We start from the raw sequence: 16,281 nt of genomic DNA, 5'->3' as shown, positions 1-16,281 counted from the left end.
TCTCTCTGAGTGTCTCCCTCTGTCTCTCTGAGTGTCTCCCTCTGTCTCCCTGAGTGCCTCCCTCTGTCTCCCTGAGTGTCTCCCTCTGTCTCCCTGAGTGCCTCCCTCTGTCTCCCTGAGTGTCTCCCTCTGTCTCCCTGAGTGTCTCCCTCTGTCTCTCTGAGTGTTTCCCTCTGTCTCCCTGAGTGTCTCTCTCTGTCTCCCTGAGTGTCTCCCTCTGTCTCTCTGAATGTTTCCCTCTGTCTCTGCCTTTCCTTTTCTACATCTCCTTTTTAGCCTTTCCTGCCACAGTGGTTGCTGCAAGGATGCACCTGTCACCTACGCTGGCCTCATGAAAGTCGGTCCAAGGACTTCTGCTGGGAATATTGGGAATGAGGTACTCCCTTTTCTCTGGGAAAATAAGGAAGCTCCTGGTGACTATTTTGCTGCCACTTGGTGACAGCCTGCTGGGGAATGAAGTCAGCGCAGAAGACAGCAGAGCCATGAGATGGAGACAGATTCTCCCTTCCTCCCTTCCTTTGTGTCTGTCGCCTCTGAGTGTCACTCTCTGTGTCTCTGCCTCTTTCTCTATGTCTCACCCTCTCTTTCTGTATTTCTTTTTCTTTAAAAAATCTATTTGTTTATTTTGAGACAGGGCCTTGCTCTGTTGTACAGGCTGGAGTGTGGTGGCTCGAACATGCACTGTATCCTCGACCTCCCAGGCTCAAGTGATCCTCCCACCTCAGCCTCTCGAGTAGCTGGGACCCCAGGCGTGCACTACCGCGCCTGACTAATTAAAAAAAACTTTTTTTTTTGTAGAGACAAGGTCTCACTATGTTGCCCAGGCTAGTCTCGAACTCTTAGGCTCAGGCAATCCTCCCACCATGGCCTCCCAAAGTGCTGGGAGAGAGATGTGAGCCACCACTCCTGGCCCTGTGTTTCTCTTTCTGCATTTCTGTCTTTCTCTTTCCCTCTTGCATATTGAGTGTTTATTCTATCCCTGGAAGCATTCTAAACACTTCAGCACATACTAATACCTCATTTCAGCTCACAATGATACTGTTGGCAAAGTCATTGCTGGGCTTCTTTTTAACTCTTTGAGACGGAGTCTCACTCTGTTGCCCAGGTTGGAGTTCAATGGGGCAATCTCGGCTCACTGCAACCTCTGCCTCCTGGGTTGAAGCAATTCTCCTGCCTTAGCCTCTCAGATAGCTGGGATTATAGGTGCCCACCACAACGCCTGGCTAATTTTTATTTCACCATGTTGGACAGACCGGCTCAAACTCCTGACCTCAGGTGATCCACCTGCCTCGACCTTCCAAAGTGCTGGGATTAGAGTTGTGAGCCGCCGCACGTGACCTTACTGGGCTTATTTTATAGCCGGGGAACTGAAGTTGGCAGCGTTTTGGTGCTTGCCAAGGTGAGCTGCACTTCAAAGACAGGCAGCCTCATGTCGGGGCCACACTCCTAACCACAAACCCCCCTGCCAGGACTTGAATTAGGGTCATGTGGATTCTAGAGTCTCCCAGCAGAGCTGGTGGTTAAAGTCCCAAGGATGGAGCGAGAAGAAGTTGAAGTGGGATTTCCAAGTGTCAAGGAAAGCCAGGACGTGGGACAGCTGGATGCTGCTGTGGTTCAGTGGGGATCATAGCTGATGCCTCCCAGCCATGAGGACTGGCAGTGTCCTGGAACGTAGGACTGTCACTGCTAGAACTGGGACACTCGGCTGGTCACAGTGGCTCATGCCTGTAATCCCAACACTTTGGGAGGCCAAGGCAGGTGGATCACCTGAGGTCAGGAGTTCCAGACCAGCCTGGCCAACATGGTGAAATTGTCTCTATTAAAAATACAAAAATGAGCCGGGTGTGGTGGCACATGCCTGTAATCCCAGCTACTTGGGAGGCTGAGGCAGGAGAATCGCTTAAACCTGGGAGGCAGAGGTTGCAGTGAGCCAAGTTAGCACCACTGCACTCCAGCCTGGGAGATGGAGTGAGACTCTCAAAAAAAAAAAAAAAAAAAAAAAAAAAAGAGAAAGAAAGAAAAGAACTGGGACACTCATGGATAAACTGAGATGGTTGGTCATCTACAATGTATGACCTCGAGTGAGTCACTTTTTCTGTGAGCGTCAGGTTCCTGGTCTGCAAAATGGGGGTGTTGTGGTCATCACACACTTGCTGAGGCTTTAATGTGATGAGCGAACGGGAAAGTGACAATGCAGTGCTTCTGCACATACAGGGCCACTGCCATCCCATGGCCACCAAGGACGGATGGGCAGCCCCCTCCTCCCCTCACAGGCCCCCTTACCTATCCACCTTGAGCTCTCCAACAAGCCTGTCAGACCTGGCGCTGACCTCCAGGGAACCACTCGTGCTCTGCCAAAACAACAGCTCAGGGTGAAGTGCCCCGACCCGGGCGCCGTGCTGCAGGGCCTCCGAGCTAAGGAGAGTGAGCTTCACAACAGCTTAGCAGGGCAATCCACACCCCTGCGGGGTCAGGCCGCACAGCTGGAGGAGTGGGGAGACTTCCCGTGGCTTTGTGGCTACTGAGTCCTAAACTCTCAGCCAGTTCCCATTTTCTCTCTCTACTTCCAGGACCATTTCGGAGTTCTTGGCCACTCTTGGAGGGGCTGTATAAGGCAGACCTCAGGGCAGCAGTCCAGGCCAGCCCTGTTCTCACAATCCCTCATTCATTAATTCACTCAAAAAATACGTATTGAGGAGGAAGTCCCGGGTTCCCACCTCAGCTATTCTGTGCAGTCCGTATGATCTTGGATGACCCCCAGGACCTATTCTGTCTGCAAAGTGGGGTAACAGGTTGCAGCTTGGGAGACCCAGTGGACCTGCCTAAGGCCTCTAAGTGCTTTCTGGTGTGGAGAGCGTCTGAACCACGCCCTCAGTGGCCATATAGGCACCACCAAATGACTGTGGAGTGACAGAGTTATCAAAGGGATGAATGCATAAGGCAACAATGGAGTGAAAACTGAGGCAAATGGACGATTAAACAAATATATGAATGAAATAATAACAAAGATATGCATGAATGAATAAATGATGGATGAATGAATGAACAAATATACAAATGAATGATCAATTGAACAAAGGTGTAAGTAAATGAATAATTGAATAAATGAATCCATGTAGGAATCAGAAAAAGTATGACATATTTCAAGTCAACAATCTAATAAATAATGGAATGAATTAATAATTGAATGAATGAACAAATACAAAAATGCATAATTGAATTACTAAAGATGTAAGTGAATGAATTGGAAATAGTACACATATTTCAAGCCAACATGGAATGAATAATTGAATGAATGAGAAATTGAGTGGATGAATTATTGAATGAATAAGTAAACAAATGCAGTAGTGAGTGGCTGGGTGAATGAATGCCTGCAGGAGCCAGCACAGTTGAGTAAGTGGCTAAGTGTCAGGCTCTGGAGTGGCACAGCCCAGGTGTGAATTGGGACGAGATTCACACTTGCTCTCCTGAGTGGCTCAGTGTCAGGCTCTGGAGTGGCACAGCCCAGGTGTGAATTGGGACGGGATTCACACTTGGTCTCCTGAGTGGCTCAGTGTCAGGCTCTGGAGTGGCACAGCCCAGGTGTGAATTGGGACGGGATTCACACTTGGTCTCCTGAGTGGCTCAGTGTCAGGCTCTGGAGTGGCACAGCCCAGGTGTGAATTGGGACGGGATTCACCCTTGGTCTCCTGAGTGGCTCAGTGTCAGGCTCTGGAGTGACACAGTCCAGGTGTGAACCCGGACTGGATTCATACTTGGTCTCCTGACTCCAAGGACAGTGCTTTTGGGACTGTCCTGGGCTCCTCATCTGTCCAGACCCGGGAACAGCTTACCATGCCAATCAGGAAGAGAGAAGCCAGGGAGGAGTTGGCAAGGACAGCAAAGGCCTGGACGTCCACGGCAGGGAAGAAGGAGAGGCCGGTGGGCTGCACGGACAGTTGTGGTGGGGCGGAGGCTGAGATGTGGATCTGTATCTTCATGTTGGGAAACATCTTGGCCACCTGCAGCCCCCAGTGGAGACAGCCAACGAAAGGAGGAGTTCCTGTTGAAATGTTTCTAAATCCTATCTTGCCCCGCCCTGCTTAAACACCTCCAGTGTCTTCCCATTGCTCTTAGAATAAATCCTAAGATGGCAGAGGCTGGCAGCTGGCACCCTGCCAACCTCACCACCTGTGCCTCTGCCTCTTGTCTTCCATCTCCAGCCAATGGAACTCTTTCTGTGCCTCAAACCCAACAAGCTCTCTTGTCACCTAAAACCCTTTGCACTCTCTGTTCCTCCTTGTTGAATGCTTTTCCTCACGTTCTTCTCTATCTTGGCTCTTTCCCTTCCTTCAGGTCTCTGCAGATGTCACTTTCTCAGAGAGCAGTAGTGGCTTCCAGGGGGAACTAAGGAGGGCCTTGGTGACCTTCTTCCCATCTCTCTTAGCCTCTGATCTTCCCCAGGTAAACCCACAGTCTGAGTAAAAATAATGTGACTGTTATGCAAATTAAGCTTCAAGACAATACCCCTGGATACCACTACTGCCACACCTCTCCCCACAACAGAGCTTCTCTGTATAGAAATTTCTGGGGTTTTATCACCAGAGAGGCTGCTATAAACAGAATGTTTGTGTCTCCACAAACTCGTATGCTGAAGCCCTAATTCCCAGTGTGGCGGTATTTGGAGAAGGGCCTCTAAGAAGTAACTGAGGTTAAGTGAGTTCATAAGTGTAGGGTCCTGATCCAATAGAATTAGTGCCCTTATAAGAAGAGACACCGAGAGCTCTCCCCCGCCCCCCACCACACATGCATTGAGAAAAGGCCCTGTGAGAATGCAGCAAGGAGGCAGTCTACAAGCCAGGAAGAGAGCCCTCACTAGAAACCAAATCTGCTGACACCTTAACCTTGGACTTTCAGCCTCCAGAGCTATGAGAAGTAAACCCTGTTGTTTATGCCACCTGGTTTGTGCCATTTTATTAGGGCAGACTGAGCAGATAAAGACAGAGGCACTCCTTGACCACCTTGTCTAAAGTAACCTCATCCACCTGTCGGTTTTACCGGTCACATTCCACATTATTTTTGTTATTGTTTTGACTATCTGAATATTTTTCTCTCTCCACTGGTCTGGGAGCTCCAGGAGGCCAGGGAGGTGGTCTATTTTGTTGGGTTCCCAACATAGGGCCCCAGGCACATGGTGGGCATTCAGTAAATATTTATTGCATGAAAGACCCCCCACCCCCACCCTCTGCCCGCATCTACTCCCACACTTGGTCAACTGGGCACTTGGAGCCTTTCTCTGTTCTGAGGATGAAGCTATTTCCACCCCTTCATCCTGGGTTGACTCTGGATCTTGTGTGTGTATGTTGGTGAGGGGTCTCATCATCCACTCAGCAAAGCCCTGTCCTCCCCAGAAGCCCCCAGGCTCACTAAAGGAAAGCAAGGTCTTCCTTACCTCGGGTAGGAAGCTTCCAAAGAATTTGGTTGTCAGTCGAAATTTGGACTCCTTTGGAATCTGTAGCAAGAGAAGAGAAAAGGATCTTGGAGGATGCTGTTATAGGCAGAGCGGAGGGGGTGAGTTCTGCATGGGGGTGAGAGACTGACTGTACACACAGTGGCCAGCCCCTATGTGACAACAGAGTAACCGACCCATAACCTCTGCTGCAACCAGTCCCGAAGCCAAACCACACCTTCTGCAGCAGTTGGTCCAGAATGGTCAGGAGCTGGTCAGTGAATGCCTGCTTGTTTTTTGCTCCTGAGAAAACCCAATCTGCCTTCAAACCAATCTCACAGGACGCCCCATTTCCAGCAAGGCCTGTCTCTGCCTTAGTGTGATGTTAGGACGGGATGACAGTCTGAGGATTGGCTGACGGTCTAACAACTACTCAGTCAATAATCAATGTAGCGCTTTTTTTTTTTTTTTTTTTGAGACAGAGTCTCACTCTATCACCCAGGCTGGAGTGCAGTGGCACAATCTCAGCTCACTGCAACCTCTGCCTCCTGGGTTCAAGTGATTCTCCTGCCTCAGTTTCCTGAGTAGCTGGGATTACAGGTGCCCACCACCACGCCCGGCTAATTTTTGTATTTTCAGTAGAGGCAAGTCTGTTCTCGAACTCCTGACCTCATGATCCGCCCTCCTTGGCCTCCCAAAGTGCTGGGTTACAGGCGTGAGCCACCATGCCCAGCCTTATGTTTCTTATTCATTACTTCCTACATTCCAAGCTTTGTGCTTGGTCCTCTCATAGACTAATATCTCATTTAATCAGGCATTAATACCTCATTTAATCTTCACAACACTCTTTGGAGAAAAACAGTTATTGGTGTTTTACAGATGACCAAACAGGTTCTGAGAGGTGGAGTAACTGACCTGGGTCACCCAGCTGGAGAGGGGTGGGGCTGATATTAGAACTCAGCTCCAGCTGACTCTGGAGTCAACGCCTTAACCTCCCGCACTGTGAGAAAAGCTTTTTCCAGATTTGTCTGGAAGGTCTGCAGGACTCTGAGTCCAGTGTTCTTCCCACGCCCCCACACAGCCCGGCCTTACCATGTCATCTGTAAGGATCATCTTCAAGACCCCAGCCTCTTGGTATACAAGCCCAGCTGTGTTGAAGAAATAGTCAGAGAGGGCCAGGTATACCATGCGGTCGTGGGCAGCGGGAAACTCCATCACTGGTGGAGCAAAGGGAGGTGGATTGTGGTGGTTCAGACGGTAAAACTCCCCCTGGGGGTAGAGGCAACAGAGTGAGCCCAGATATTCTTCAGGAATTATAGTTCAACATCTCCATTCAGGAAAGGGTGGGCTGAGGACACCAGCTGTACACTCGCAAAGGAAACAGCAATGACCGGAAGCTAACAGTAGCGTCAAATGCCCCCCGGGAGCTGGTTTCTGAGTGCTCCTCATGCCAGTCCTGGGAAGGCAGGTATAATTATGTTTATTGTACAGGAGAGGACACTGAGGCACAGGGAGGTGAAGTGACTTGCCCAAGGTCACACAGCTGGTAAGTGGCAGAGCCAGGAATTGAACCCAGGCTTCCAACATCCCGTGAACATTTTCCTAACCACTCCAGTGTCTCAACCTCAACCTTGCTAAGAAGCACAGAAACCCTATGAAAAGAACGGTGAAATCCTGTTGGTTTCACCTGTGACGTTAGTAAAATGGGAAAAGAGGTAGATTGTTTTGAGTGTTGTGTGTGCTTTGAACTGATGCTATCCGGTGCTTGGTGAGAGCAATCATAAGCTGCTAGGGTTGTTTTTTACGTTTCTGAAGAGCAGTTTGGCAATATGCTGTAAAAGTGGATCATTTATTTAGCAAATAAATGTTGAGCTTAAAAAAGCAAATTATAGTTGGATACATATGGTAGGATACCACTTACGTAAAATTTAGAGGTCCATAAAAAGCACAAAAACACAGGCAAGAAGGCCACACACCCATCATCAGCGTGGCTGGGGTGGAGGGAGAGGCACCCAAGGGCGCCTCATTAGTTATTTCTACAATGTTTTATTTTTTAAAAAATCAGAGGCAAATATGACAAACGGTAAGATTTCTGAAATCTGCATGTTGGGTACTTGGAAGTGTGTAGCATTCTCTGTACCTTAGAATTATTTTATTGCTTAAAATTAACAAACATAACCTCCATATTATGGAATACATGCAGTTCTTAATAACAATAAGATGGGCTGGGTGCGGTGTCTCCCGCCTGTAATCCCAGCACTTTGGGAGGCCGAGGCAGGCAAATCACCTGAGGTCAGGAATTTGAGACCAGCCTGAACAACATGGTGAAACTCTGTCTCTACTAAAAATACAAAAAATTAGCCGGGCATGGTGGCGGGCGCCTGTAATCCCAGCTACTCAGGAGGCTGAGGCAGGAGAATCGCTTGAACCTGGGAGGTGGAGGTTGTGGTGAGCTGAGATCGCGCCACTGCACTCCAGCCTGGGCAACAAGAGCAAAACTCCATCTCAAATAATAAGATGGACCTATGCACTGACTAGAAATCATCTTTAATACATATTGCTAAGTGAGAAAAGTGAGCAGAAGAATAGTGTGTATCCATTCATGTAGATCATCAGCAAAATCTAGATGGATTTTCTTGTGCATTTATGTGAATTCTTAGAACCAGGGGCCTGGGAGGTTAGCACACTCCATGGTTCTCAGTGGTCAACTCTGGGCAGGAGGCCAGGAGGTAAACAGGACTTTTCTTATTCACCAAGGGTAATTACGTATTGCTTTAATCTTTTACTCTGTGGTATCATTTAGATATGTGTGGGTATTCATTTTTTTTTCTTAGTATGCCATTTGGTCTGGCTATCCCACTTCTAGGAAATACTCAAGGATGGACAGAGGCACAATTGCAAGGATGATCACTGCAGCTTTGGTTACGTTTGTGGGAAAAAATGGAGATCCCACGTGTCCCAGGAGGGGGCGCTGCCCTCGTACCTTATCCCAAGCTATCCTCTGAAAAACCAAGCAGCCAGTAAAGGGCTGCAGGAGGACATTTCATGGATGGCAAAGATGTTCCTATCATATGTGTTGATTTTTAAAAGTTGTAAAGCAGAATATATAACATGACACATGCAAATATATGTATGTGTGTATTTTGCTGTCTATATGTGAATACATGTGTGTGCATTTTTTCCTATTTCCATATTTTGGGTTTTGTGTGTATTTGTTTTTATGCCTATATATGTGTACATTTGTTTCCGTGTGTTTGTGTGTTTATCTTCCTCTGTCTCTACAAAGACAAGGGCTGGAGGGAGCTACACCTGTGTATTGATAGTGCTTATCTCTAGGTTGTAGACTTGGGTAATTCCTCTCTCTCTTTTTCTTTCTTTTCCTTCTTTCCTATATTTATTTCTGTATTCCTCTGCAGTTTCTAAATGTTCTTTTTCACATTGAATTTGTTTTGAAACAAGCAAATAAACTGTAAACAAGCAAATCATCAGTGTGGAAGGACTGAAGGAGGCAAATCCAGGATGAATTTCAGAGTGGGACGCACTCTTGCTGGGGTGGTAGGGAAGGCTGCTCTGGGAGTGACAGCTGAGTGGACAGCCACGTGGAGTACTATAATAAGCCAGCAGGGGGTGGTGGGCATTGGGAGGGAAGGGAGTACCAGGCAGAGGGAACAGCTAGGACAAAGGCCCTGAGGTGGGAGCAAGCTTCACCTATTTGAGGAAGTATAAGGCCAGTGTGTCTGGTTGGAGCATGGTGAATGAGGGAGGGAGCAGCATGAAATGAAACTTCATCCATCCATCCACCAATCCATCCATCCATCCATCCACTCACCCACCCACCCATTTATTCACTCACCCATTTGCCCATCCATCCATCCATCCATCCACTTACCAATCCATCCATCCATCCATCCATCCACTCACCCACCCACCCATTTATTCACTTACACACTTACCCATCCATCCATCCATCCATCCATCCACTCACCAATCCATCCATCCATCCATCCATCCACTCATCCACCCACCCATTTATTCACTTACACACCCATCCATCCATCCATCCATTCATCTATCCACCCATCCATCCACCCATCCATCCACTCACTTATCCACTTACCCACTTACCCATCCATCCATCCATCCACTCACCCACCCACCCATTTATTCACTTACCCACTTACCCATCCATCCATCCATCCATCCATCCACTCACCCAGCCACTCATTTATTCACTTACCCACTTACCCATCCATCCATCCATCCATCCATCCATCCACTCACCAATCCATCCATCCATCCATCCATCCATCCATCCATCCACCCACCCACCCACCTATCCACCTACCCACCCACCCATCTATCCACCTGCCCATCTATTTATCCACCCAACTACCCACCTACCCATGTATCCATATATTCATCCATCCATCCACCTACCCATTTTATGCTATCCATATATAGGCATAAAAACAAAGACACACAAAACCCACGATATAGAACCCACTCACTCATCCACCTACCTACCAACCCATCTGCCCACCCAACTATTCATTTATCCATCCACATATCCATCCACCCATCCACTCATCCATCCATCCATCCACCAACACGCCCACCCCCCACCCACTTACCCATCCACCCATCTACCCACCCACCCATCCATCCACCCACCCACCCACCCACTTACCCATCCATCCATCCATCCATCCATCCATCCATCCATCCATCCAACAAATAATTTGTTGAGCACCCACTATAGGCCAAGCATTGGTTTAAGTGCTGCACATGGTAGTGAACAAAGCAGTCGCAGCCCCTTCTCTCTCATCATAGTGAGGGAGATAGACTTAAGACTGTGCGTGCGTGCGTGTGTGTGTGTGTGTGTGTGTGTGTGTGTACGGGTAATAAAGCAGGATGTGGGGGAAGAGGAGAGAGCTATTTCAGTGACAGTGATCTGGGAAGACCTCTCTAGAGAGGGAATGTTTGAGCACAGACTTGAAGGAAGCAAGGGAGAGCTGTGTGGAAACCTGGGGAAGAGGAAAGAGCAAGGGCAAAGGTCTTGGGGAGGGGCAGGCATGGTGTGTTTCGGGAATGGTGGGGAGGCCAGTGTGACTGGGGCAGGGAGACTGGGGAGAGTAGAGAGGGTGGTGGTGAGTCAGACAGGAATCAGGGGACACTGTAAAGTTTGTTTCCAAGGACTGGGGAGCCCTGGAGTGTCTGAGACGGGTTCTCGGATGTGAGGGTGTATGGTTCTCGGTGTCAGCCTCACCTTCATCTGTACGTCCAGGGTCTCAGCTGTGGTCATTGGAGGTGCCACCAGACCATAGTTGATTCCAGCCACAGCATCTATTTTGGTCATCACTAGAGAGAAAGAAGACAGACCATGAGCTGGCTCCCATGGTAGCATCCCTGGAACCTGAAATGCAGGATCAGAATCCCCTAAAATTGGATCAAGAACTGCAGTGTTAGTTCCATTCCCACCTCCTCCAGGGAGCCTCTTCAAAGGAGGTTGCCTAAAGGGAAAATGAACCCACGCCCCACATTCACAGACACCACCGTACCATCTTCTTCCAACATCCCTGAGATGGGTGGCTAAGACACAGGGTGAAGGGCACGGAGAGACCTAGGCTTGAACCAAACTCTGTATGACCTTGGACAAGTCCTTGCACTTCTCTGAGCCACGTTTTGTCATTTGTAGAACAGAGATAATCCTAGTGACCTCACAGATGCTGGGAGAGTTTTGTGAGAAGGTGAATGCCCAATGCCCTGTACATGCAGAGGCTCAAAAGCCAGGGAGGATCATTGTTAGGATCATTGATAATATCCCAGGCTGAGTCCTGGCTGGCTCAAGTCCGAAGAGTTTCTCTGTTTCCCAGCAGTAATCAGTGAGAATTAAATAAATATCAGCCCCTCCTTTATCCCTTTTCTAAGTCAGCAGGGAAGAAACCAAGGCTCAGAAATCCAAGTTGTCCAAGTGAGTGATGAAGCTGGGATTCAGACTGAAATCGTTTTCCTGCCTCATGAGGTCAAACCTCAGGTACTGCAGCTGCATCAAACCTGCCCAGGACGGGCTCCTATTCTGGAGGAAGAAAATGCCTCTTAAGGCTCATGCCTGTAATCCCAGCACTTTGAGAGGCCGAGGTGGATGGATTTCCTGAGGTCAGGAGTTCGAGAACAGCCTGGCTAACATAGTGAAACCCTGTCTCTACTAAAAATACAAAAAATTAGCTGGGTGTGGCGGTGGGCACCTGTAATCCCAGCTACTCGGGAGACAGGTGGGACAATCGCTTGAACCTGGAAGGTGGAGGTTGCAGTGAGCTGAGATCGTGCCATTGCACTCCAGTTTGGGCAACAAGAGTGAAACTTCGTCTCAAAAAAAAAAAATGCCTCTTAAATGGGCATATACTATGTGCCAGCCATGTCAGGCTTCACAGCAAGGTGGCCTGAGGGCAGCGGAAAGCCCAGGCCCTGGAGTGAAGGAAACCTTGGCTCCAGATTTGGTCTTGCTTCTGCGTCTTGACGGCTCCATGACTCTGGACCAGTCTCACCTACTCTCTGACCTTCAGGTTCCTCATGTGTTTTTGTTTGTTTGTTTTTTTGAGACAGAGTCTTGTTCTGTCACTCAGGCTGGAGTGCAGTGGCGCGATCTTGGCTCACTGAAACCTCTGCCTCCCAGGTTTCAAGCGATTCTCCTGCCTCAGCCTCCCGAGTAGCTGGGATTACAGGCACCTGCATGACACCTGGGTAATTTTGGTGTTTTTAGTAGGGACAGGGTTTTACCATGTTGGCCAAGCTGGTCTTGAACTCCTGATCTCAGGTGTGTTCCACCTGCCTCAGCCTCCCAAAGTGCTGGGATTACAGGTGTGAGCCACTGCGCCTGTCTAGGGTCCTCATTTGTATAATGGGGAGAATAATGCCTCTCTCAGGTGAATGCTGGGAGGCTGAGGGGACAATTTCCTGAGAGCCTGCTGCAGTTCTTTGCAGCTTACCAAGTACTTGGGGGTGAAGATTATTGTCCCCATTTTAAGGACATGGAAACTGAGGTCCAAAAAGAAGTGACCAATATCAGATCTCAGGCCATTCGTGTGTCTCTGGCCTCAGAGAGCTGGGGGTATTTGGCTGTTTGGCCCTTGCAGAGCTGAGAGGATGAGGCGGTATGGGCTGCTTGTCCTCCTCACTTCTGGACCTCGCACAAGGACTTGACCCATGGCTAGCTGCCACTTGAAAATAATCTATACTCTGCTCATTTCCACCAGGCCCAGACCTGTCTGGGAAAAACTTGCTGGGCCCATCACATCCACTCTGACTTCCTCACCCCTCCCCTTTCTGTTCCTTTCTATCCTTGATCCTCGTCCAGCCCTCACCTGGCAGAGTCTGGAAATACGGTTGCAGCTTAGAGGATACAGAGCTGGTCACTTCCTTGCAGACCTGGGGAGAACCAAACAAGTAATCAGGAAGGTCTTCCTGTAGTGAAAAATCTCCTCAGGCAATAATGAGCCAGATATGCCTTGCTTTCCTTGAATGTTTTCTTGAAAATTATGTAGCCAATCAAATTTCCCTTTTCTTTTTGGCCACTAGGGAGCTCAGAGTTGAACATGCAGCTTTGAAATAGTAACTGTATATGACTGTATGGCCTACATATCTGCATTCTATTTCCTGCCCTGGTGTGTGGAACTTTCCTGAGGGGTGTTTATGTTTAATATTTTATAAGGTGAGTTTGTTTTATTTTCTTTTTTCTGTTTGATTTTGCTGTCTCAGATCCTTTGTGGAATGAGGTGGTAAGCAAACACGAGGTAGTCAATGGTCAGCTTTCCCTTATCTGGGCTTTGGGAGCATGGGCAGGCTTTCTGCTTAAGTCTAGGTGGGCACTCTCACATTTGCCACGTATGCCCAGAGAAGCCATTCCCTGCCTGCCTTCGCCACCCCACCCCAATTCCCCTGTCCCCTAGCCCGTGACTCGCAGTGGAACAAACACTAGCCTGAGAAGACCTGTGTTGGGTCACATACTGACTGTGACACTGCTGTTCCATTTATCTAGACCTCTATTTCTCCATCTGTAAAATGGACCATGGCAAATTATACTTTCCATGCCATCTGCTCTTCTGTCATGTGGCCTTGGCATACCCCACCAAGAGATGGTGTCTGTGAACTTGCCACTAGAATCTGGGCTTGGCGACTTGCCTCTAAGCAACAGAAGACAACATGCCTCACCTTTGTGTAGCTTAGAGGTGAGGTCACATGAGGCTGTGCAGAACCCACTCAATGCTGTGAGAAGCCCAGGCGCCACAGAGGGACCACGCTAGTGGTTTGGGTCAATAGTCCCAGCAGAGCTGAGCCTTCAAGTCTTCCTAGCCCAGGCACCGGAGATGGGAGAGAGGCACCCTCCAGGTGATTCTAACCTGGAACCTTTGAGTCTTCCGAGATGAGGCCCCAGACCTCATGGAGCAGAGACCTCAGCCATCCCCGTCATGCCTGGCTGATTTCCTGATGCACAGAATCCATGAACAGCGATGGTTGCTTTATGATACCAAATTTTGGGTTGCTTGTTTCCAAGCAATAGAGAGCTGGAACATAGGATTAAAACCATAGCCTTCCCCTAACTAAGAGATTGGTGCTGGGGCTGGTGGTCAGACAAGCTCTTCTCTTCTCTCTCCCAATGTTGCTCTCGAGTGAGATTCCCCTCAGTAATTCAGCACAGTCTCTTCAATCTCTGCTTTTCTTGGCTACTGGGTAGCTCCTGGCATGGTTGCCCATTCTCTTCTAGAAGCACTCCAAGGCCTTCTGCTCTCCTATCCCCTACAGGCTGTTCCCTGGGCTCCTTTGCAAGCTTTTCCTCCTTCACTGGAGATGTGGGAGCTCCACCGGGCTTCCTTCCTGGCTCCCTGCCCCTTCCACTTAGACCCTCTTCTTGAACCATTCCAGGCATCCCCCGGCCCCTGCGGCAGATGCTCCAGTGCCCACCCACACTCTCTGGACTCAGAAGCGCCAAGAAGTCAGGTCCTTAAGAACAGTCTTCAACGAAAGAAGGGTGGGAGGTGGTAGACAAATCCCCTAGCCTTCCTCCTGTTCCGGAACAGTTCTGAGGTGCGCTCCCCACCATTCCTTTGAGAATTGCCAGCAGGGCAGAGTCCCAGTTGCCTGTAGCAGCAACCACCTCAGTAAAGCCCCTTCCCTGCCTCCCAACCTCCTCACCGCGCTGCCTGGGAACCCCTCCCAATAAATGACTTGCACCCAAATCCTGTAGCAGCATCTGTGTTTGGGAGCCCAAGCAAAGTCACCTCCACTGCTCCCAACACGTGGCCAATACTCAGGCCTTACTTTGCAGCCCAGGCTTCTCCTCTGAGCTCCAGCCTGGGGACCCAGCTGCCTGACGAACAACTGTCCCTGGGTGTCCTACTGGTCTCCAAAGCTGGCACATCCCAAACCAGACTCAGGTTCTTACTCCTCCTTAAGGTTGGCTGCACCATCTGCCTAGAGTTCACTCCCGTCCTCCCCTTCCCCTCCTTCTACACTGCCAATCAAGTTATTTTTTCCTGGGGGATGGAGGGAGGAAAAGGGGAAAGAGGGAAAAGGGGAAGATAAAGGAAGAAGGAAGAAAGAAAGGGAGAGAAGGAGAAAGGGAAGGAAGGAAGAAAGGAGGAAAGAAAGAACTGAATGGAAGGGCCGGATGCGGTGGCTCACACCTGTAATCCCAGAACTTTGGGAGGCTGAGGCAGGTAGATCACTAGAGGTCAGGAGTCGAAGAACAGCCTGGCCAACATGGTGAAACCCATCTCTATTAAAAATACAAAAATTAGCCAGGTGTCATGGCAGATACCTGTAATTCCAGCTACTTGGGAGTCTGAAGCAGGAGAATCTCTTGAACCTGGGAGGCGGAGGTTGCAGCGAGTTGAGATTGTGCTACTGCACTCCAGACTGGGTGACAGAGCGAGACTCCATCACCAAAAAAAAGAAAAAAAAAGAAAGAAAGAAAAGAAAGGCAGAGAGTGGGAAGAAGGAAAGGGAGGAAGGAAAGAAGGGAAGGAAGGAAGGAAGGAAGGAGGGAAGACAGGCGTGGGAAGGAGGGAAGACAGGCGTGGGAAGGAGGGAAGGAGAAAATTTGGTTTCCCTGGAGTGTGTTTCTACCACGTAAGGCTCATGAAGTCTCAAGAGGACCTCGCCTGGCATTCTCCGAGGCACGCGCACCTCTTCTCCAATGGCTCAGGAACAGAGGGCAGCACAGCTGGCAGCTGTGGCCCCGCTGGACTCCTGAGCTGCCCCTCAGGCATTGTCACCAGTGTTGCTCACCCATTGGGGCCAACAGATGGCTCCAGATAGCAGCAAATCCCAACCTGGTGGGAGCCCAGCTCCCTCCCTGCTCTTCCGTCCATGCATACTTTGTACCAATGCAGGCTCTTCCTGCCCTCAGACACCCACCCCACACGCTGTACTCCCTGAGGGCAGACTCCCCGACTCACTCCTCACCATTTCCAGCCCCTTCTGGCATCATGACATCTCATTTATTCATTCAGGCCAGTACTCGCTTCTAAATTGGATCTTATGATTAAGAGTGAGGCTCATCTCTGAGGTAGGGTAGCCTGGATTTGAATCCAAGCACTATTACTTCCTCTTTCTGTGTCTCAGTTTATTATGGGGATAATCGTGGAATCTCACAGGAGATTAAATGCGAGAATGTGTGGATTAAATGCTGGAATCCATGGAAAGAGTTCTTAGCATAGGGTTAGATCACTGTAAGCACTCAGTACATATGGGCCAACATCATCACCATCCCCACCATCACCATCACCATCATCAACCTCACCATCACCATTGAACCTGCCCAGGATGGGCTCCTGCCTTGGAGGAAGAAAATGCCT

General features: G+C 49.3%; 1 protein-coding gene across 5 annotated transcripts in view; it reads right to left on the bottom strand.

Moving 5' to 3' along the window:
* Positions 1-16,281, bottom strand: part of BPI (bactericidal permeability increasing protein) — a 39,499-nt gene that overhangs the window by 9,733 nt on the left and 13,485 nt on the right. For all 5 annotated transcript variants that reach the window (XM_064382429.1, XM_064382430.1, XM_021665758.2 and 2 more), the window contains 6 exons: positions 12,790-12,853; positions 10,695-10,786; positions 6,521-6,697; positions 5,432-5,491; positions 3,834-4,001; positions 2,284-2,351 (listed from right to left, as the gene is read on the bottom strand). In XM_064382429.1, coding sequence (XP_064238499.1) covers positions 2,284-2,351; positions 3,834-4,001; positions 5,432-5,491; positions 6,521-6,697; positions 10,695-10,786; positions 12,790-12,853 — 629 coding nt within the window. The remainder of the gene's footprint in view (positions 1-2,283; positions 2,352-3,833; positions 4,002-5,431; positions 5,492-6,520; positions 6,698-10,694; positions 10,787-12,789; positions 12,854-16,281) is intronic.

Source organism: Aotus nancymaae, unplaced genomic scaffold (assembly GCF_030222135.1).
Source record: "Aotus nancymaae isolate 86718 unplaced genomic scaffold, 86718_ANA_hifiasm-v0.15.2.pri h1tg000029l, whole genome shotgun sequence".
In the NCBI taxonomy this organism is placed as follows: domain Eukaryota; kingdom Metazoa; phylum Chordata; class Mammalia; order Primates; family Aotidae; genus Aotus; species Aotus nancymaae.
This window is presented reverse-complemented; position numbering and strand designations above follow the sequence as displayed.